Source organism: Myotis brandtii, unplaced genomic scaffold (genome assembly GCF_000412655.1).
Source record: "Myotis brandtii unplaced genomic scaffold, ASM41265v1 scaffold975, whole genome shotgun sequence".
In the NCBI taxonomy this organism is placed as follows: Eukaryota; Metazoa; Chordata; class Mammalia; order Chiroptera; family Vespertilionidae; genus Myotis; species Myotis brandtii.
The window spans coordinates 682,362-702,841 of record NW_005372049.1 but is presented as its reverse complement, the minus strand read 5'-3'; the positions used below and the strand labels follow the sequence as shown (position 1 = coordinate 702,841).

Below are 20,480 nucleotides of genomic sequence, written 5' to 3'. Positions count from 1 at the left end.
AAGCAGGCTGGGAAAGCCAGGGCCGTAGGGACAGGGCTGCGACTTCCTCGGGGGGGACTGGAGCTGGGAGGACACTGGAGGAAACATGGCAGGGTACTTAGGGAGCCGACTGGAGCGGGGCTCCCCGGGCTCGGGGTGAGGGGGAGCACGGCCCCACTCCTGCCCTTCCCATCGTCTCGCGCTTCCCGCTCCTGCAGCCCCGTCAAGCCCACTTCTCAGAACTCACCAGGGACAGTTCAGACACTGACACACGTCGGGGGAGCCTGGGCGCCTCTCTGACTCACAAGACACCTATTCTCTGCAGAAAAACTAGGAATGACGTCAAATCACCCGATTCTAAGGTCAGCGAAAGCCTCACTCTCATCTAGACGTAGGGACCTGGACCCGGAGGATCCCAATGGGCCTCCAGCGCCCCAACCATTTAAATGTACCATCACTTCCAGCACAGCTCCAGGTCGGCCGGGCATCACCCCCATGTCCACGAGGGAACGGAGGCTGGGAGCTGAGTGGTGCGCCAGGTGCAGGCCGGCTGCAGCTCAGGCGTCCGCTCGCGTCCTAACAGGGTGTCCGTGGAGACAAACAGACTGAGAGCCCACCTGACAGCCCCATGGGAGCACGGCTGTGACAGGAGCTCGGGGCCTCAGTTCTCATCTCTGACACGAGCAGCAGGAATTCAGGGTCCCTGACGCCGCCCCACCTTCCACAAGCTAAGCCCAAATCTGCTCCCGAGTCTCCAGCTCACAGCCCCACGGACTCCCCGTCTACACCGCCTGCTCACTCTGCTCAGCTACATGGGCCCCCACCTCTCCTCAGGGGTGTCGGGCACACTCCTGCCTGTCTCTCTGCCGGCGCCGTCCCAACGACAACACTGCACCCCTAAGTCCACAGCCCACTACCCTCCTTCAGGTCTACGCTCGCACGAGGCTTCCCCAACAAGGCCTGTCCGACCACCTGCTGGTGCTGCCCTGTCCACACGCACCCACCAGAGCCTCCCTCGGGAGCGGAGGTGGCATCGAAGACGACCCTGTGTAACCCGCCGAGCGGAATGCCAGCGGGAGAGGCGTGAGCCTGGCGGGTCTGCCTCGCTGTAGCCCCGCTACACCAAGCGGCCAGGCCCCTGAACCCTAACTTGTTGGGGCCTCGGTTTCCTTCACTGTAACAGGAGGCTCCAGCCCAAGTCACCTCTGAATCCTCCAAAGCCGAGGTGAGTGACTCCACTACTTGGACCTGGTTTCAACGGTCCCTTTAACACAAAGCAAACTGTCCCCCTCCGCTGTGCAGGGCCCGTCCGTGGAGGCACCATCGTCCTTGTCGGCCCCCAGTGCCTCCGAGTGACGGGTCCAGTCACAGGACAGATGCTGCGAGGAGCAGAGGCGGGACAGCCAAGCGCAGGCCCAGAGGGGCGGGCGGAGCACGCAGGGCGAGGCCTCCCCTGGCCCGTGCAGGTGCACAGCACAGGAGACAGACGCTCCTCACCGCCAGCGTGTTCTCACAACAGCCTTCCCCACCTTAGGACGCAGGCTCACTTCTCCAACCGAGGGAAGGCCATCCGGACACCTGCAGGCTGCACACCGGATGTGACAGCCACCAGCCGGGCTGCCCACACACCCGTCGGCAGTGTGTTCCCGGTCTCAGTGGCTCCTGAAGCGACCAATGGGGACAGGCTTTGGCCACACCAGGCACGAGGCAGACTAAGCAAAGTCTCCACCGTCTCAGCACCACGCCTCGTGCCCTACAGCGATGCAGGGCAGGTCTGCCTGTCGCAACCGGGAGCAGAGGCAGCCTCCAGCCAGAGCCCCTCTCCACATCCAAATGCTGGTGACAAACAGACGCAGTGCCAGTGCCGTCTCCACTCCCAGCTAAAGACTCAGAGATGCCCCCAGGGGCGCCATCACGAGAGGGCGGGAGGCAGCCTGCAGCTACTGCCCGTCGCAGGAGGCGGGAAGCGGAGGAGACTGTTCACGGGCATCACAACACCGACCCTGCCTGCGTCCGAGGACGCCGTCTCTCCCTCGCCCGCGGCCGGCTCTGCGCGGCCTGGCCTCCTGCCTGAGGTGTGCGTGTGAGCAGGCCCGGGGACACTTACCCTCGCTTCCTTCACCTCTTCAGAGCCATCAGCTTCCTCCTCCTGAAAAGGAAAGAGTAGAAAACAAGAGGGTCACGTCGCGGACGCCTTGGGAGCAGGAGGGTCAGCCGTCAATGACCCGACACACGGCCTGGGGGGACGGACAGCTCGGGACGTCCTGCTGCCACAGCTGGGAAGAACTCTGAGACCACAGACCTCATCTCCCCTGTCGACAGTCAGCCCACAGCCCCACGGCTGTGAGCATCTCCCTAGAGCACAGTTCCACAGATGACACTGCCCTTTCTTCCCCACCGAACGGCTCAGCTAATTTCAAAGGAGTTGTTGGGAACCAGGGGTCTGACTCTTAAAACCCCAGTGATGGAGCGGTGGGGGGAGGGGGAGGAGTGAGAGGGGGGCAACTTAAAGCTCCGGACGGGGTCTGCAGCCAGCGGCACAGGGCGCCTGCCTTTGTGCAATGCCAGACTCAACCTGTTCTGTATTTTTTTCCTTCCTCAACATGTTTTCTTATGATCCCTTCCTTTTTCCTCCAAAAGAGCGAGGCTGAGCCGGAGGGACTGGTTACTTCCCGTGGTGCCATCCCTGCGAGGAGGTCCGGGCAGCACGGCTCTGGGGCACGGGGAGGACGCCGAGGGCTGGGCTAGCTTCCAGGTTGCAAACAGTGGTTTTCACGCATCACCCGTCGTGACTGAGTACCTACTATGTGCCTGGCGCTGCTCCAGGCACTGGGCCCCCAGGAACACCCTCACGAGTCCCACACGAGTTCCCTCTCCTTTCTGTCCCACAGACACTTCCTGCCACCTGCACCTCGGGGCCATGGGTGGGCCTCTGACCTCAGCATGGAGGGTGACCAGGTGCTGGGACAGGTGCCAGCAGACCGTCCACTTACGTCCTTCGTCCAGAAGCTGATGCCTGTGCCCCTCCGCCGCTCCCGGGGCCGCCTCCGCTCACGGACGGACAGCCCACCGGCGCACGGGTCGTCCACACCTGCCTCTTCGCTCTCTGCAGGGGAGAGAGGAGTGAGCACCAGGACCCAGGGTGCGGCCCGAGGACGCTGCCGGGAAACTCCCCGGAGGCTGCATTTCCGGGAGCTCTACGCACCGTCTCTGTCCATGTCCTTGGCCTCTGAGCTCTCGGCGTCGGGGGCTGCCGGCCCGCTCGTCCGCAGCAGGTGGGAGCTGGTGTAGAGGGTGGGTCTTGAGGCGGTTGGGGACACGGCGGTGGTGGGCTTGTCTGGCTGAGCTGCACCCCTCAGGCGACGGCACGCAGGCTGGGGGCCAGCCACAGGGAGACGTTAGAGTCCAGCCCCACCAAAGGGCATGCACAGTGGGCTTGCTGAGATGGGCTTTTCTACACCAAGAGGGTCACCAGTAGTAGATGCTCAGGAAGTAGCTAAAGCTAGTTGATTGCCGGAAAGGAGATAGTGATAGCCTGGCCGCGGGCACAGGCAGCCCTGATGCTGGAGAAAACCCCCAACTTTGGAATGAAATAGAAGGACAAGGGCCTCAGGATGAAGCTCCACCCACCCGCCAGCACAGGCCTGCGGCCTCACGAGCTCACCTCTTCCTCCTGACCCCGGCCCCAGGGCTGGCGGCCCTCCCCGGTGTCCCTGGCGGGGAGTGTGGACGTCTCATGCCTCTCAGCGCGGCCCTCCAGCCCTTCGGTACCCAGCTTCTGGCCAGGCTGGTCCTGAGCCTGCCGCTCTGCCCGAGACCGGCTGAAGGTCCTCTCTGCCTCCTGCAGGTCTGTCAGGGTCACTCCCTGGGGAGAGAGGACAGATCAGAGAGGGGCCAGCCTGACCAGGACCCCACATCCCAGCTCCGAATGAGGCCCTCAGCACGGACCATCTCCAGCAACACGGACTTAAAGTCAACCCTGAGTGTGCAGAGCCCTGTCCCCGAGGGCGGCCGAGCCTCGCTGCTCCTCATTGCCAGGTAGCAGTGTTGCATGGTCAGTGACAGCCCTGCACTCGCCAGTCCCTAGTGGGGGGACCCTGGGGCCGTCAATGGACAGGAAAGAACCAAGGACAGAAAGGAGGCCACACCCACCTGCGTGGACCTCCGGGTCTGCCGGGCTTGCCTGGAGCGTGCTTTCCGCAGAGACTCGGCCTCCTCATCACGGACGGGCGTCAGATACGACCTGCGGAGGGATGGGCACAGTGAGGGTCTGCCCAGCCCGCCCTCAGGAAGACGAGGTGTCCGCACCCTCAAGCGGGTCCCACCTGCAAAGAGCGAAGGCGGGAGCCGGCAGAGGCCGTGGAGAAATGGACACAAAGCAGCACTGAATCCTTGGGACTCGCTCTTTTTAGTTTAGGGCTCTCCACCCATGTCCCGTGAGAGACTGCAGCGACTCCCACCGCGACGGCCAGCTCTGCAGCGACGGCTGGGCGAGCCGAGAGGAGGGTCTCCTCGTCTGTTCTGTGGGGACGTGTGTAAGACTGGGGTCTGTCCTCCTTACTCACTGAGAGTTCACCAGTGAAGCATCTGAAAAGGTCTGAAAGAGGGGCTCCATTTCTTTTTTCTACACTCAGGCCTATTCACATTTCTGTTTGGTGATCTGATCACAAAATGGGCAGAGGATTAAATAGACCTTTATCCAAAGAAGATGTACAGATGCCCACAGGGACGGTGCTAAAGGCCACTCACCACCAGGGAAATGCAAATCAAACCACAGTGAGGTGCCACCTCACGCCTGTCAGAATGGTGCCATCAGTAAATCAACAGCAACAAGTGCTGGCGAGGACGTGGAGAAAAGGGGACCCTGTGTGCTGCTGGGGGGAATGCAGACTGGTGCAGCCTCTGTGGAAAAAATACGGACTTTCCTCAAAAAATTAAAAACAGAACTGCCTTTGGACTCTGCAATCCCACTTCTAGGCATTTATCCGAAGGAAACAAAAGCACTAAAGATGGGGCACAGACACAGTGAGACATTGCTCAGCCGTAAAGAGAAGGAAACCCTGCCGTTGGCAACATGGAGGGACCTGAGGGATCGGCTAGTGACACCGTCAGAGAGACGAGTCGTCCATCTCACTTTCCATGGAATCTAGACGCCCCAAGCGCAGACACAGAGAGCAGAGCGGTGGGTGCCAGAGGCAGGTGGCGAGTGGGCACTGTGGGTGCAGGGGGTCAGAAGGCCCAGGAGTCCAGCTTTCACCGAGGCCAGTCCTGGGGCAGCACCCAGGGTGGTGGCTGCACTGAGGATGGGACAGGCGCAGAGGCCAGCAGACCCGAAGCGTCCCCACAGAAGGGAGCGCTGCCCTGTGTGGCGAGGGGTTCCCCGCAGCAAGGTCCAGGCACCGGGTTCTGCAGTCGGCTTGTCCTCCACGGGGGCCGCTCACACTCTGCAGCCGCTCCTCCGGGAGACACACCCCAGGAGGCCTGGCACCTGCCGTCCAGCGCGACGGTCACTGTCACTCACACGCAGCCGGTGGGATGGAGAAGCTTGGTTTTACATTAATTTAAGCCTCAACAGCTCCCCATGGCTACGCTCCCACCGGACGGCACAGCCCGAGAACCCACTTAGACAACCCGAACCCCGGACCCGTCTCGTCTCCACGAACCACAGGCAGGCAGCCTGCCAGTGACGCCGAAAGCAGCTGATGCGACTCCTCGGGATACAGCCGCCCTCCCCGCCATGCTCCTCGGAGCCTCTATGCTGTCACAGGTTGAGGAGGCGGTGCTGGCTCCCACCTGAGGCACTTACAGGGGCAGCACCAGAGCAGCTGCCTCCCCCGGGACCCCCACTTCCTTCTGCCTCGACCACAGACTGTACCTCCTTGTGCAGGCCTGCATGGCGGCGGGAAGGTCGAAGACGCGTGGGGGTGGACGGCCAGAGAGGTGCGTGGCTATGGGGAAGACGCAGCCTTGGCACCCACTCCCTGGGCACCCGATTGCTGGCGGCTGCCACCCAGCCGGACGCCAGGCCTGTGAGCGCGAAGCTGCCGCAGAGCAGGGGGGTGAGGGGGCAGGAAGGCAGATCCTGGGCTCAGCAGAGCCAGTGCCGGTAACAGTTCCCAAACACACTGCATGAGATGCTATTTCATCACTGTCCGATCAATACTCCCGTCCGCGGGGAAGGCGGGGCACGCAGGGAGGAAGACGCAGGACGCAGCTCGGGGAGGAGTCCTGGACACGGTTCCACCTGCCCTTGGGCGACCCTCAGGCTGCCCGTCCCCGTGGGCCATGAGGGCAGATCCTGCCTCGCTGGCGACTGAGTGGTGAGGGCGAGTCAGAAAGAAACAGCACAGAGTCAGCATTTCAGGCTGTGCAGGCCACTCAACACTCCTACTCGACACATAAACCAAAGGGCGAGGCCCCGCGCCACAGAGCTACGGAGAAAGCCTGCGGACCCTGCTCTCGGCTCAGCAGCACGCCACGGCTCAGGGGACCCTGCTCTGTACAGACCGGGAGTCTGGCGTGTCTGTGACGACCTAGAAAGTACTGTGTCATCCTGAATTCGTGTCCTTCTGAACGTTTGCGCCATTAAAACACTCCAGCCTCAAGTGCCAAAGCCACTGCCACCGACGGCACGGCCTTCGTTATGTAGGTCACGTACAGTTAGTTCTGGGGTCAGCGGGGCGTTCCGGACCAGCCATGGCAGACTCCAGCCCCCAAAGGCCAGCGAGAGCTGATTAATTTCACCCCCACAGGCTGGACCAGCTGGGCCAGCCAACTGCCCTGCACTGATCACTGACCACAGCCAGGCCAGGTCAGACTCAGCACCAGCGCTAGTTTGTGTGTTTTTTAAACAAGGAAGTCCTGGAAATAACCCAAATCTCAAACAGTACGGAGAATAGTTAAATAAATGATGGAAGATCCATTATAGAATACTATATAGACATTACAAGACAAAATGAAACCAAAAGATACCCAAGTTGGGAAATATTAGTATGCTGAATATGTAAAGAACTTACAGCAATTTAAAAAAGAGTAAAAAAAATCCAACTGAAAAAAATCAGCAAAGCACAATCAGGAAATTCACAAAATAGGAAACTCCAAAGCCTGTGAACGTAAGAGAAAACGTTTATTTCCACTAATAATCGTGAAATGCAAACTAAGACGGGCGGGATGACTTCGTCTTCCTTAGACTCACAAACACTGACGCTGTCCAGGGTCATGTGCCTGGAAAGAACGGGACTGGCCCCACAGGCCCTGCGGGGGGTGGTGGGGGGCATTTGTTTGCTTCCTTGGACAACTTTGAACTTAGGCTGGACCTTGTGCAGCTAAAACTTTTAACTGTAACAATGATGTTAATGACAGAGCACTGACCAGACAGTATGAGACACATGAGACACACATGGTATCCTAGCGGGTGAGACGCTGCAGGCTGTGCTCAGCCTAAGGGAGGGAACCCAGGGAAAAGGCGGCGGGCGGCGCCTCCGGTTATGAAGAAGGCAAGGCACACGGAGGGGTGAGAAGCGCCCAGACCCGGGAACCTGTCCTGAACACTCACCTCCTTCGCAGTCAGGTGACAGCTGTCCTCTCCCCAGAGCAGCGCTCTGTCCCCGACTCTGCTGTTCCAGGGTCCCTCCCAGCCGGGCCCCCTCACCCCTCCGAGAGGCCTCTGAAATAGCTTATTATCTTCCCGCCCACACCCCACCCCGGGTGACTCACATTCCTGTAATTAAGACTCAGTGGCACTGTTCTAAGTCAAGTTTTCCTGGGGTGTAATTTACACACAGCAAACTTGCCCTTTTTAGACGAGGAAATGAGGGAAGGAAAATAGTGCCCAGAAGTGGCTGTGGCCACAGCTCCCAGCAGCCAAGCTCCGAGCGGCGGAGACAGGGACGGGGGACACTGACCCCTGTGGAGGGAAGGGCCTGTGAAGACGCGGGAGGCCTGGGACCGACACTGAAGGGGTTCACAGAAGAAAGACGCGGAAGGGACACAAACAGAAAGGACAGTGACCTGGAGAAGAAGGTGTCTCGGGCCCCGGGAGAAGCCTCACAGGAAGAAGCGCCCCCGCAGTGCGGGACCTTCACTCTGCCCCCGAACACCTCACCTGTGCACGAGCCCACAGGCCCCACAGGCGCCCCTCTGCCGCCATCTGCTGGACACACGGGCACTGCACAGGCGAGACCACGGCCCGCAGCAGCATTTATTCAAGCAGCCTGTGTAGGCTCCACGGTGAAGAAACCCAATCAAGGCGCACCCGCAGGAAGCTTCCATGTGGATTAGTCACACCATCCAAGAGCAGAGCAGCAACAGCACCCGGGGGCGCCCTGGTGCGGGGTCTCGTGTGCACAGGACCGTGCTCAGCAGAGGGGTGACAGGCCTCGGCGTGGCCAGAGGGCCCCCGTAACCATGCCCAGGCTTTCTCCCTGGTGCGCAGCTGCAGACACGGGGGGTGGGGTAGGGGGGTGAGCTCCAGCCTCAGAGCCCTGGGCTGGGATGACCCAGCAGGACTGTGAATTCTGCCTGGAAATTCGTCCTCGGAACATCCAACCCCAGTCAGAGCGCGTCCATCGCACACGCACGGGAAGCACTCACCTCCACTCTCCCGTACGGCAGTCCGCGGTAAGCAGGCAGCTTGCACCCAGACCCAGCGCCGGCCTCTCGCCGACAGCTCCCTGCCGCACCCGGAGCCGGCCTTCCTCCTCCTGCACCAGCGTCTCCGTCCTGCCCTGACTACCCAGCAACCTCCTGCCCAAGCACCTTCATTACTCAGCACACACATCATCAGGTAACATAAACGGCAGGTGATACAGCCGCCCCGTGCACTGCCGTCTGACGTTCGGGCCACATGACCGACCCCGTCTCCTCCTACGGAGAAGCACTGAGGCCCTGACCCCCTGGGGCGCTCCAGTGGGGCACACGTTCAGGCTCCAGAGCAGCTCCACACCGTTCTGGCTGGTGACCTGTTCTTGCCCCTGCTCCTCCGCCCTCCCCAGCCGCACCCCCACCCCCCCGACCCACACATCTGCAACCAAACCGCTTCCCCAAGGACCATCAGGAAGAACCAAGGACCGAGCAAAAACAGTACCTGGATGTCACGCTCTAAGCAGAGCCCGGCGGCGGCTCGGCTCAGCCCGAGGGGCGAGGCGTCTCAGTCCCTCCCCGGAGCACAGAGGCCACCCTCCTGCCCTCAGGTTTCCTGACAACCAGGCTCCTTCCCTGGCTGCACCTGGGCAGGAGCTCGCCCAGAGCCCGATCAGCAAACAGGGGCCACCTGGCTGTCCTTCCCCAGGAGCACAGCCTGCTGATGGGGCTGTCACAGCGACTGCCCTGTGCCACACGGGACACCGCCTGGGAGAGGGCTGAGTGAGGGCACACAACTCCCGTCCCTCTGGTGCTGCCACACTCACACGCTGAAAAAAGAATCGCCTTATCAGAGGAGACTAACTATAAACAGGGCCTGATAAGGACCCTGAGCAGCAGGGGTCAGGTGACTGCTGGCTCCCTGAGGTGCTGGGAGCGGGGACAGAGCCAGAAGCTGGAGACACGGGGTCTGGCCTCCCTCTGGACGCGGGAGTCCTGTGCAGGGGGACACTTGTAAGCCCCCACGCCTGAATGTTGGCCGGTGGGAGGACCTGTGTGGCTCCATGCCTGAATGCTGGCCGGTGGGAGGAACTGTGTGATGAACGCACCGTGTTGGGGAAATGAGGTGAATTCCTGTCTCAATAGCTGTGCTGAGCAACAGAAATCCGGGAAAAGATGACAGACTTTTAGTCAAGACCTTGCACCTCACTGTAGTGACCCAGCTGGCATCGCCTTGGCCCTATCTCCTGGGTCCCGGGCACCAGAGTCACCAACCGCTGTGCTGCGATGCATCCATACACCACGGAGCGCACACTCAATGGTTTGTTCAGTACATTCATGTGATGCAATCGTCACACAATCCATTTTCAATCGTGTTCTTCACCCCGATGCACCAGCAGTCACTCCCGCCTCCTGTCTTAGACTCAGGCCCACAGGACATCTCTACGGACAGAACGTCGTCTCTGCAGCCACAGCGCACACAGCTCCCAGCTCCCCTCATCACCTCACCTGACAGTGACTTATTTGGACACGTTGTGTTCTGTGTGGCCACATGCATGCAGGGAGGGCAACCACAAGCCTTCCTGAGATGTCAGCCGGGGAAACGCCCCCGAGCACTGGCACCACCGCTGGGCACCGCGAGTGCACGGCTACACGACAGCAGAGCCCGGCCACACCCCCCGCAGGAACCACCGCACCCTCTACACAGCCGATAGGCCCCTGGTGACGAGTCACATGACAACCAGACCCCAGAAGGGGAACATGGCAGAAAATGCACTGACGGCTGCTAACCACCCCCCACCCCCACCCCACAACCTCTGCGCAGGAAGGATGATTCCGTGGCCAGTGGGCAGTGCTGCAGTCTCTCAGGGCAGAAAAGGCTCATTTTGCAACAATAATTGACGGAGACTGGAGGGCCTCTCTTTGGAGCCCTTTATGAATTGACAACTGCCTGTCTTTAGCCTGGGGACAGAGATGAGTCAAATGGCTTTTAAAAACCATGACTCAAGGTTTCACGGCTTCCATTTCCAACCTTCCCAGGACGAGGCCATTACTCTGCTGACACGTCATCCCAGCGGGAATGAGCACGGAACTCAGAGACCCCCGGCCCCGAGAAGGCCACCACGTGGCATGTGGGACTCGAGCCAGGACTGGCCGAATCCCACCCACAAAGCAGAGTCGCAGGGGGGCTGTTTGGGGCAAGAAAAACCATTCACCTTCTTGCGCAGAAAACCTGTGGGCTGTTTCCATGAAGAAAGGAAAGGGCACCCATAAAAAGGAAGTTGGGGGTGGGGGAGCCGGCAGAGCAGCAGCAGAGGGAGAGGGTCAGAGGCCGCACTCAGAGTCTAATATTAGCCCAGGGCTGTTTACGCTTTGTTGCTAAGGAGAACTTGGAGCTTTGGAAAAGGAGGCCAGTCCACTGTGACAGCTGCCACCTGGCTGCTCCCCGTCCCGCAGGGCTCTGCCAGCCGCCGCCTCTCAGAGGGCCCCTCTCTCAGACGGCTGCTGCTCTGGGAGCCTGGACAGGGCGCTGGGACAGGGTGCTGCTCTGGGAGCCTGGACAGGGGGCTGGGACAGGGTGCTGGACAGGGTGCTGGGACAGGGTGCTGGGACAGGGTGCTGGGACAGGGTGCGTGGCAGGAATTTCAGTGCCTGGGGCGAAGGCCACCAACCCAAACCCTCATCCTTAACCCCTAGAGTGCCGGGGAGCGCGATTACGCTCCTCCTGTCTTTCGCCAAAAGTGCCGGGAGTGCTATCAAAGCTTCGAAATGGCGTCCAGTTCTAAGTCTGCTTTTATTAGTGATGATGTTATTGCTAAATATGTCAATTTTCGCCAAAAGTGCCGGGAGCGCTATCAAAGCTTCGAAATGGCGTCCAGTTCTAAGTCTGCTTTTATTAGTGATGATGATATTGCTAAATATGTCAATGTAGTAAAGGTTTCCTTAAGTTTTTGAATATGTAACTTCATTTACTTGCGATTCATAATTTTTTTCCTAAACTGCTATAAAATCAGCAAAAATGCCTTGGCAATTTTAGCATAGTTCCTAGGATATTGGTTGGCATGCAAAGGGTTAAATCTCGAGGAGAAAATGGTTGGTGAGCTCCATGAGGAGGAAGAGGTGTGACAAGGGCCATCACTCCACTCAGGGCCTCAGCATGTCCACCCCACAGGCCTAACTCCTACCCCTCCATCGTGTGACGAGGATGCATGAGCCCACGCGAGCTTTTCAGGGTGAAAAAGGGACTTTGTAAATCCAAAACTGTGCCCTTCTTTAGAGAGAGAACTGTTGTACAAGTCCTGCCCTGAGCTTCTGCAGCAAAATCATAAATGACCCAGAATCCTGCAAACCTCGAATCTAGATAGACTGTGTTTACTCCTCAGGGCTGACGGTCGCGCACAGACTCACGTCACGAGAGACTTGTCCCTAGAGTGCGTTATTGGCAACTCCTTCTGCGCCCACCCCATCACAGTGGTCATACTTTTTCACTCTGCAACTTTGGGGAACGCAGGAGGAAAAAAGAAAATACAAGTTGCCCACATCCCTCAGAACAGCCCAGGGCGGCCACTCCCATGCTGGCCCTGTGGTGTCCCAGGCATCCCTTTGGCTCTGGCTCCGCCCATTAGTGGCCCAGCTGCAGCTCGCCCCCAGGGAAAAAATGGGGTGCACAGGGAGGCTGTTCGCTGGCCACCAGGTGTGCACACCCACCGGCCGCTGGAACACAGGTTCTCGGAGAAGCAGCCAGTTGTGCAGGTCACCGTCAGACCCGCCCAGCCCGCCTGCTCCGGTCATCACCTCTGAGAGACCTGTCCACAGGCCAGTTTTAAAGCCCAATTTATCCCAAAGGCTATTCATGCTTCCAACTGGACTTGTGCGCCAGGCCTTGCCGCGACCCCCAGCGGGAGCTCCCCCAGACGGCACCCGCCAGCTCTTTCAGAAGGAAACGTTAGCTGTTTTCAAAACATGTGATTTTTTTCCCTTTCATGTTTGTCTAGAGGGAGAAATTAAACAGCTTTAATTCTGTAACAGCTTAAATGATATGTCTGATTGGATGAACTCAAACGAGCTGACACACCCGGGTCCCCGCAGCTGGGAGAGAAGTTCAGTTCCCGGCAGGGCACCCGTCTGCGAGGCAGGCTCCCGCCTTGCTCGCCGTAGTCTCCAATGCACACCCAGTGGAACCTGCCTTGGTGTCCGTGATAAAACAGAACGACTCCACAGATGCAGGAACTTGGAAAATGCTGCAAATTCTACCCCCGCACCCCTCCCACACCAAGAGGACCGACCGGCAGCTCTGAGTCGCCCGTTAAACTTGTGTGACCAACTTTCACACATTTATCTGGCGCAAAAACGCTTTTTCCTTCATCTAATCTATTTCACACAAAGCCTGCTCAGGTGTCCTGAGCGCGGCCCCTGAACTTCCTGTTCCTAGACCCGCCCCCAGCATCACTCACTGGAAGGGCAGCTGCCTCTCCCAGACGCCTGCTCAGTCTCCTTCGATGGGGTGAGGGTGAGCGCTGAGGTCTGGGGTTTCTTTCTGGAACAAGCGCGCTCGCACACTGACTGGTGGCGGCTGCACAGATCCGTGCACACACTGGAAACCGCTGAGCTGTGCACGTCAGGGGTAAATTGCATGGTACGTGAACTGTGTCTATAAAGCTGTCAGCACGGCTCCTCCAGGCGCCCCGTGGAGCTGGCTGTGGAGCTGGCTGTGAGCCGGCTGCACCGTCCGCTCCCTGCCTATCCCCAGCGCTCCAGGCCTCGGCAGTGCCTTCCACTTCCTTCCCACCCGGTGCTGACCGCACCTTCTGCCTGGATGCTCGTCCTGCCTCCGCCTGGCCTCGCCCTGAGCACTGCCTCTCAGGCACTGCCCCCTGGTCCCCAGAATTCTCCAGCTCAGTTAGCACCCCTCCCGTTTCTTCTCATGACGGGTTTCAGAGCCGCCTTTCTGACAAATACCCAGACACCGGGACTGGTTGTGTCACGTCGGAAAGAGTCTCTGGCTTGTTTTGCACAAATACACACTCACAAAATAAAACCTTCCTCTGATATGCACTCATTTTCTAGTCTGAAGACAGGGATTACCGGGGCCTCAGTTTAGGTTTAGGTGGGTCTGAAACTCCCAAGTGGAGCGCCCCCCTCGAGGGGAGACTGGCCGTCCTCCTGGTCACATCTCCCCAGGACCCTGAGTCCCGACCCCGCTCCCTCCGACCTTACATCTCCCCGTGTCGGTGAGACCACTCTCCAGGCAGAGACACCGCAGAACCTGACACGCAGCACAGTCACCATCCTGCTGTCACCCATTCCTGCTCTGGGATTCCTCTCCAATGAATCAAAACTTTACATCCCCTCGATTTCTCTGAGCCTTTTATGCCCTTACTGCCGCCAGAGGTCCCTGTGGATGACCCTGAGCAGAGCAGCGGGTCCCTCTCGGGTCAGGCTCTCCATCACAGAGTGGGACACTGTCTGCCACGACCTCACAGACAGACAGACAGACAGACAGACAGAAGGGGAGAGCTGTCTCCCTGACAGAACAGGCGTCTCTCTTAAACAGTCAGAAACAATGCAGATCTCCACCGAAAACCTGGCAAATCCAAAACCCAAACTGTAATGGAAAGGCCTGCTTTCATAAACGTGTGAGACTGGGAAGACGTCCCCCCGCCCCCCCTCCCCCCGGAGAACCCAATGAGCCCGGCCGTGACGCACCTCCGTCTCTCCCTGGCTTCCACGGAGGAGTCCGGCCCAGGCGTGGACAGCAGAGGCGCACTGGCGACGCCGTTGGCAGTGCTGGGCGGGGGGCGGTTGGTGATCACACACAGAGGGGTGCTTGAGGAGACGCTGTCTGCTTTCTCCGCTGTGGAGTCGGCCAGGGACCTGTGAGGAGCCCTGAAACCAGAGGGATAGCAGAGGACGTTCAGGCGCGGGCGCCACCAGCAGAGCCGGCGCGAGACAGGCCGTGCCGAGCGGCTTCTTGCTCGGATCCTGTCTGCTGCTGCTGTTTAACTCTGAGCCCGTGGGTCTGAGGACGGCGTGAGCAATTCAGTCGGACCGCCTCTGCCGAGGAGGGATGTTTTACGAAAATGTTTTCTTTGCTCGAGGTTACATTTTTTTAAAAACTTAGCTCTGGCAGCAGGCGAAGCGGAGCCTGGGCAGGAGCTTTAATGACCCCGCACACCGCCTGGTCCCTACGCGCAGAGGCGGCCGCTCCACCCCTGGACACGACTCTGCAGTCCTCACTCGTCTCCTCCAGCCCCGCACCCCTCAGCCTGGACGGACACGTCCCCTCGGCTGTGCAGAGATGCCTGCTGCCTCTGCCGAGCCCCCAGCCTGGACGGGGACCACGCCGGGGGCTGTGCTAACTGCAGCCCCAGGACGGTCGCCCTCCCTCCCCCAGCTAGCAGCTGCGCTCTTTCCAGGAGCCAAATGCCTGCCTGTCTGTCCACAACTGCACTGAGAATCAGAACAAAACGAGCAGGGCTCTAGATGCACAGCCTGCAATTACCGTCATTTACACAAAACAAGATCTTTGTTTCTCAGCAAAGAGCGAGTCCAACCACCGGCTCTCCCCCCAAAAAGCCGCCAGTGGTGATATCACAGCTCGTTGCTGGGGTAACGGATCCAAAACGGACTCTCCCAGAGACAGAAACAGCAGGATCAGGGCTGCTAAAGGGCCGTCTGTTGGCGCCTCCGCACGATGACCAGGAATGCGTCCGAGCAGCTGGAAGCTCACTTTCCAACGGCCACATGATCAGAACAAGCGCAAAACACATCATCAGACCCTAAGGTCTCACACGGCTCCTCGACGCAGACACAGAGCAGACAGCTCTCAAGTGGGACCAGAAGACACAGGCAGCATTCGGAGGCAAGCAAGCCCTCCGACCTCGAGATGTCGACAGAGGGCTAGTGAAGTCACACTGACCCAAACCTGACCTGCAGGCCTCCTCGGGTCAGTACCGTGTGGTTTCCCTGCAGCCCACGCTGCAGAGATGGCCAGGACTTCACCGCGTCACGTCGTGGGCCAGAACTCCCACGGCTACTGTGATTTCACAGAGAGCGCGAGAGCTGAGAGAGAGGACCAGAGGCTTCGGGCAACGGGGGCTGCATCTCTGCCAACGTAAGCTCTCTGATCGTCAGCTGTAAAATGGGGGTCATGTACCTTCACATGCAAGGTCGCGTGACACTTCAATGAAACACTGTGTGCAGACACCTAGGATGGGCCCAGGATAAGAGCTCCACGGAAACAGACAGTGCAGCAGACAGGACCCTGAGACGGACAGACTGGGCGCAGACCGCGTGGCCCCGCCGCACTGTGACCTGGCGGACGAGTGGGCTTTGGTGTCTGGTCCTCCTCTATAAAGCGAGACAACCCTTTCATGCACTGGAGGGCTCTTCACAGACGACAGTGACCCCTGTGGCTGTGGTGGCTAGTGCCTCGCCCTGTCCACTGTCCTCTCCCCCCTGACCAACAGAGCCTGGGAGGACTGAGGGCAGCAAGGTGCCGCTTAAAAACCCACACTTTCCCACGTCTCCCCGAGCTTCAGTCTCTTCCTCAGTGAGGACAGTGCTTACGATGCCTGTACAAGCGCGTCACTGCGACGACCCACTAAACGTCTCCATGACGACGCAGTGCTGTTCTAAATCCATCATAAGCCCACCCTCCTGGCAAACAGATGGTCCCACTGGTTTTAGGGGGAAGCTGGTCACTAACGATGCCCGTCACGCACCAGCCGGCGTGTCCTGAGCAGCCACGCCACCACTAACATCCCCTTGTCCTTGTGTCGGCCGGAGAAGCAAGACCCCAGAAAGGACAGACCCGAAGTAAACAGGGTCCTGACTACAGGGGGCAGCACCCCAGGCACAGCCACACTGAGGTTCTCTGTGCTCTCAGTGACCTGCCCGCTGCCCTCAGACGACCCAGAACCCAGGATGCTCCCCGCTTCCCTGCCCCCCCCGTCCCCCTGGAACCGAGTTCAGACCACACACACCTCCCCTTCCTGCGGAGTTTCCAGCAACACTGGCTGGCTGGGATGTTTGGGAGGCTGTAGGCCTTTGGCAACAAGAGCTAGCGCTCCTGTCTGGGGTGTGCCACCTTCCAGGAAGGTGCGTGGAAGAGCCCCTCCTAAGAACTGAAGTCACAGGAAGCGGGGGTTCGGTGTGAGATTTACCACATGTGGGGCCCTTAGCTGCAGCCACGACTGGTAGGTGATGAGGTGGAAGCAGTCAGTCCGTGGGTGCCGAACCCCAGCACAGAGCACACAGTGGCGACTGTTCAACAGGCTGCTGGCTGACAGGCGACGTCACAGCAAAGGCAGCCTCACCGAGGGACGGCCCTGTCGCAGTTCACGCAGCTTCTGAGGGACAGGCCTCTTTGGCCCACGTCTCTCACGCATCCAGAGGCATCCGCTGTGATGACGTGACTGAGTGGCTCCAGAAGCCTTACCTGCGGTGGGCGCAGGTGCGCAGCGTCCGCACTGCCAGGCGCGGGGCAAGGAGAAGCGGTGCCACCTGCTGCCCGACAGGTGCGGAGCCAGGTAATGGGCGAGGCAGCAGGAGATGAACTGCAATTGGCTGAAAGGAGGGACGTGTGGGGCCACTACTGTACCAAGGGAAGCACTGAAAAACACACACATCGAGTTCCTCAGGACAAGCCGCCCCCCCGGCCCAGCACCTCCTCCCGTCACCAGAGGAAGGAGGACAGAGGGCACGGCTCGGGAGGAGGAAGACCAGCCAGCGCTGGCCACTGGCAGCAAGCAGGCGCCTGCCAGTCACCCAAGGAGGGAGGAACGTGGAGGACAGGCCATGTGCAGCCAGAGAGAGAACATGTAGGAGGAGGCCCAAAAGGGAAATCACAGAAAGAGAGTCATTTTGTTAGAAAACCCAATTCTCAACCCCCCCGCCCCCGCCCGAGGCCACAGGTCATGCACCCACCCCGTCCGCCTGTTACGGAAGCAGCTCCGAGAGGCTGAGTGAGACCAAGAGCCTGGAGAGCGGGAGCAGAGGTTTCAGACGAGAGAGGGGGCCAGCCTCCAGAAGCTGTGGACAAAGTCCCTCTGGGTGGGTTCAAAGTTGTGAGTCTAGAAACCGACTGTGTGGGCAACACCAGGCAGGTCCTGTTTCTGCTGAACGTGAGCGAGAGCCACCTTGATGGCGGCAATGACCTGGCTACATCTAGAACCTTCCTTCTGTGGCAGTAATGAGACTAGGGGGCGACCACACGAAGCTCCTGAACACAAGATGCGCTTTCTGCCATAAGACGAGCGCCTCGAGCCGGAAGGTGCTGAGCTCGGCACGGCCGGGACCGCGTCTGCTCTCGCCTGCTCTTCCAACAGAGATGCTGCAAGATTCCTCACTTTTGAAAAGATCCTAAGATTTTGTAAAACCAAAACGGGCTTTCGGGTTGGAGGAGAAAAGCTTTGAAATCCCAAATGGGAAGCACGTTCTAGGTCTTCTCTCAGCACGTGCTCACGGCAGGAAGCTGCCTCCCACCCCGAGGCGCCCTTTCTCCTCCGCCACCGCTTGCCCTCCGACCTGGGTCAGACCCTGCTGTCACTCAGCCTGGGCTGAGGACCTGGATCGTGAACACCAGCCCCCACGAATAACGACCGGCCGGGCGGTTACGGCAGCTTCCTCTCCCTGGGCCCACACTGTTCTCTCAGGACAGTCTCCTGGGAGCAGCGTAAGCAGCGATGACAGAGGACGTGTCTAGCTAGACTGACACCTCCGCCTTGAAGACAAAGAGGTGCGGCCTCGGGACGCTGGGGACAGGGAGTCTGTGGGAGGCAGCGCAGGGACCAGCACAGGCTGAGCCGCCTCGCAGGGTGTCTGAGCAGCGCTGCTCGTCTGTAGCTCATGTCCTGACACTGCCCAGTGGACAAGAGTCTCCCAACCAAGCAGAAGTCTGACCCCGACATAGTGTCAGGTCAGAGCCTGCGTCTGGGTGCCCATCAATCACCTAAACCACCTGCTGGCGAGGGTCGCAGCACGCAGAGGCAGCCGAGGGGTGTGGGTGGGAGAGAGCGATTCAGAGTAAGCAAGAGAATCAGATCTTATAGCTTATAGAAGCTATACAGAAGTAGACCTTATAGCTCGAGGGCTCTGGCAAAGGTGCTTTGCTGGCTGGCTGGTACAGGGCAGAGAAAATCATGGCAGAGAAAGAAATAGAGACGAGAAGGGGAGAAGCCCAGGTACCTTCTCTGCACCAAGCTTGCGAGTCTCACATCTGGATGGATCTGAGGGCCATTCAAGTCATAAAAAGAAAACAACAACTCAAGTCCCTCCATTAACAGGCTTCAATGTGAAGCGTCTTCGCTGCCACACACACCTGCCCTGTCCCCCACCAACAGGCTTCAATGTGAAGCGTCTTCCTGCCACACATAGACCTTATAGCTCGAGGGCTCTGGCAAAGGTGCTTTGCTGGCTGGCTGGTACAGGGCAGAGAAAATCATGGCAGAGAAAGAAATAGAGCCGAGAAGGGGAGAAGCCCAGGTACCTTCTCTGCACCAAGCTTGCGAGTCTCACATCTGGATGGATCTGAGGGCCATTCAAGTCATAAAAAGAAAACAACAACTCAAGTCCCTCCATTAACAGGCTTCAATGTGAAACGTCTTCGCTGCCACACACACCTGCCCTGCCCCCCACCCCTCACCACCTGCGGGTCCCTCCTCCCTCACAACAGCCGGAGATGCGCGTGGCCGTCGTGTTACACGGGGCGGCCGGCCGGGCCTGCTCAGAGCTCCGGGCACTTCCGGGCGACTTCACAGGACCCGGAGGGCGGAGTGTGAGTCCAGGCCTGTCCGTGGTGCGACTTTGGAATTAGCTTACTTTAATTCAGCTAAGAACATTAATTTTAATTTCAAATGAGTCACATGTTACTCCCACAAAGTCTACAGGAATTCGTTTCCCGACTCATGTCTGTGGTGTCGGCCTACAAATGTGCAGGTACGGCCACACACCTGTGGCCAGAGTGAGCAGCCGCCTCCCGCCCGCCGAGCCTGGTACCTTTTCAGGTAGGTGGACACGTAGGTGGAAGGGGCCGTGGTCTGCGGCGTCTCGCTCCCCTTGGCTTCATCCCTCCGCAGCTGCCGAGTGTACGAGCCACTTCTCACCAGGTTTACAGCCGATTCTCTGAGGCAGAAAGAAAACCAGAGCACAGTGGCGCCCACCGCCAGCTTCTGCCCGCAACCCGCACGCGAGGACGGGCCTGAAGTGGCTGTGCGGCTGGAGCAGCAGGGTCGCCGCTCCGGCTGTGCTCCGTGCAGAGGGCGAGAGCCACGCCTGCTGCCTTCGAAACTTCAAAGCCGACCCACTCGGCCAGACCCTGGGCCACGGCCTCTCCCCCTCTCCCAGTGAGGATTCCACTCCTCCTTTACCAGGCTTTGCAAGCCTGTCCCCAGCAGGAGGCAGGGAAGGGGACCGAGGAGGAAGAGGTCGCAGGGAACGAGGAAAGAGCAGGGCCTGCAGCGGCCGCACTGGCATCCCCAGTGAACGGTGCCCAGAGAGGCTGTGGCTCGGTTCTGACCACACGGGCACCTTCGGCCTTTGCTACAAGAGCTAAGTCTCCAGAGCCCCTCCCAGGCTCCCACGCAGCTGAGTCGCCGGGACTGTTGTTGGAATGGAGCTTCCAGTTCAGCGGGTCTGGGTGGGGCCCGAGTCTGCATTTCTGACACGTGCCCAGGTGATGCCCACACCTGAGAGAGGTTCTAGGGCAGGGTCCCCTCTGAGACTCAGTGGCACCTTCATTGTAACTGATGAGGAGGATGGAGATTTCACCTACTGACAAACTAGGAGCTGATCAATTCTGTCAAACAGCAATCCTGCTAGTGCTGCCCTGGGGTGGCCGGGGCGAGGGGCGCGGGCACCTGGGAAGCCAGAGCCCCGGTCGCTGCAGCGCCCACCCTGGAGCCTGCCCAGAGGAGCCCTGT

The 20,480-nt window shown here is 59.5% G+C and overlaps 1 protein-coding gene across 1 annotated transcript in view; it reads right to left on the bottom strand.

Annotated features, from left to right (window-relative positions):
- Nucleotides 1-20,480, bottom strand: part of PPP1R12B (protein phosphatase 1, regulatory subunit 12B) — a 62,184-nt gene that overhangs the window by 22,541 nt on the left and 19,163 nt on the right. The window contains exons 13-19 of the mRNA XM_014533420.1: nt 19,558-19,683; nt 14,266-14,445; nt 4,132-4,222; nt 3,644-3,844; nt 3,185-3,353; nt 2,973-3,085; nt 2,087-2,128 (exon numbers count right to left, since the gene is read on the bottom strand). Of these exons, the coding sequence (XP_014388906.1) occupies nt 2,087-2,128; nt 2,973-3,085; nt 3,185-3,353; nt 3,644-3,844; nt 4,132-4,222; nt 14,266-14,445; nt 19,558-19,683 (922 nt within the window). The remainder of the gene's footprint in view (nt 1-2,086; nt 2,129-2,972; nt 3,086-3,184; nt 3,354-3,643; nt 3,845-4,131; nt 4,223-14,265; nt 14,446-19,557; nt 19,684-20,480) is intronic.